This window comes from Lotus japonicus, chromosome 1 (assembly GCF_012489685.1).
Source record: "Lotus japonicus ecotype B-129 chromosome 1, LjGifu_v1.2".
In the NCBI taxonomy this organism is placed as follows: Eukaryota; Viridiplantae; Streptophyta; class Magnoliopsida; order Fabales; family Fabaceae; genus Lotus; species Lotus japonicus.
In genome coordinates, this window is record NC_080041.1 from 17,317,720 (window position 1) to 17,319,798 (window position 2,079).

At 51.0% G+C, this 2,079-nt stretch overlaps 1 protein-coding gene across 1 annotated transcript; it reads left to right on the plus strand.

The window, feature by feature from the left end:
• The first annotated feature begins 804 nt into the window (after positions 1–804).
• LOC130728477 (uncharacterized) lies at positions 805–1,383 on the plus strand. The gene has a single exon (XM_057579975.1). The coding sequence runs from the start codon at positions 805–807 to the stop codon at positions 1,381–1,383; it is 579 nt and encodes a 192-aa protein (XP_057435958.1).
• Positions 1,384–2,079: the final 696 nt, after the last annotated feature.

Below are 2,079 nucleotides of genomic sequence, written 5' to 3' on the forward strand. Positions count from 1 at the left end.
TGAATAGGAGGGGAATACCAATTGTAAGGGACTCTTAGCTCATTTGAGAAATAATAGCATTGAAATTCAGTTACATTTTCTCTATCCAAGCGGTTAGAGCTTCTCTCTCTAAGCATTCACATCACTTTCCTCACACTTTGGGTACTACCTTTCCACTCTATGTTCTAGCACGGAACATTTGGTGTCGTCTGTGAGGAACGGTAGATTTCTATTCCCGGACTATGTGGATCACGATTCAGTGGAGTGAAGCTTGTTCTTCTAAGCAATTGTTCTCGAGTTTTTAGTAGATTGTGATCCAGAAGAGGATTCCTTGATTTTCCGTACAGTTTCTTCCGTTTCCGAGTTTTTCCGAAGAAATTCTCCAATTCTGATGGAAACACGTCGCAGACGACGTGAAGAAGATCCTGGGCATCAGCATGTTTCGCCATCGCGCCACGTCAGAGGCAGACCGCGACGTGCATAGTGCAACATGAGGAGACGGATCAGGTGACTCCTCCTGCTCCGCCTCCACCTCCTCCTTCTCTGACGCCTCCGTTGCCCTCACCGCCGTCCTCGCCAGAGCGGCAGAGGTCACCCACAGCGTCAGGAGGAGAGACTCGGGCACCTCAGGCACCGATCTTCAGCAGAGATTGGAGACGTCTGATCAGTAGTATTGACGATATACGACAACGAAACGAGTATCTTCAAGAGCAGCTAGAGTATTATCGTTTTGAGCAGCAAGATGAGGGAAAGCGCGAAGCAGAGGCTGTGGCTGAGTTCAAACCGTTTTCAGCGGCGGTAAGGGAAGTTGCCATTCTAGACAATATGAAGAATATAGTGTTGGAGACCTACAGTGGAAAGGCTGATTCCAAGGAGCACCTGCTGTATTTCAACACAAAGATGGTGATCAACGTCGCTTCTGATGCGGTCAAGTGTAAGATGTTTCCAACCACGTTCAAAGGCACAGCAATGGCGTGGTTCACGACTCTACCACGAGGATCCATCACGAACTTTCGTGACTTCTCATCCAAATTCCTTGTCCAGTTCTCGGCGAGCAAAACTAAGTACGTGACGATTGAAGATTTGTACAACGTGCGTCAATCTGAGGGAGAGACTTTGAAACAGTACGTGAAGCGGTTCAACGCTGCATCAGTAAAGATAGAGGAATCCGAGCCAAATGCCTGTGCCCGCGCCTTTAAAAACGAATTGCAACCAGGGAAGATAAATAGTAAATTGAGCCGAAAGCCAGCTAAGTCAATGGCGGAGGTGCGAGCCCGGGCGAACACGTACATACTTGACGAAGAGGATGGCGCTTTTAAGCGGAGACGCGCGAAGGTAGAGAAGGATGGCGACCAGAGGGATGTGTCACCAGAAGATAAGTCGAGCAAGGAGAACGTAGAGTGAAGCAGAGACGGGACAGGAAGGTTCGAACAGGGGAAAGGGCACCGAGGGAATCTTTGTATCCCAAAAAGGAAAATTTTGAGCGGCGTCGGCCCTAGCATCAGGCTGACCCCCGTCGCTGAGAGGAGGCAGGGAAAAGCTTGAGCGCCCACCTGACAGAGCTGCTGCGTGAAGTTAAGGCGACACACGCAGTTGAAGAGGGCGAAAGAGGGGCTGACCCGCCGCGGACAGTGACAGACAAGACCATGTGGTGTGAATATCACCGCTCAGCAGGACATGACACGGGGGATTGCTTTACTCTGAAGAATGAGATCGAGAGACTCATCCGAGCGGGGCGGTCACAGCTGAATGAACGCGGCGATCGCTGGAACGGAGGGCGACAACAGGGGAACAGGTACAGGGGGTCTCGCCAGCAAGACGATCGCCGGCGGGAAGATCGTCGCCACACGCCGAATACTGACAAAAAGGAGACGCTGGCAGCACGGAAGAAAGGAGCAGAGGAAACCTTTAATAAGGATCTTGAGCCACCGGTTGGCACGATAAATACAATTGCAGGTGGTTTCGGCGGGGGTGGTGTAACAGCCTCAGCAAGGAGAAGACACGCTAGGGCAGTGACGTCGGTGCAACAATACGAGACTCCTTTTGGGTTCCAGCATCCCGACATAGTAATTTCAACGGCAGACTTTGAGGGGGTTAAAA

Excerpts from the sequence above, each read along its gene's own strand:
- LOC130728477 (XM_057579975.1), top strand. The coding sequence starts at position 805 with ATGAAGAATATAGTGTTGGAGACCTACAGTGGAAAGGCTGATTCCAAG.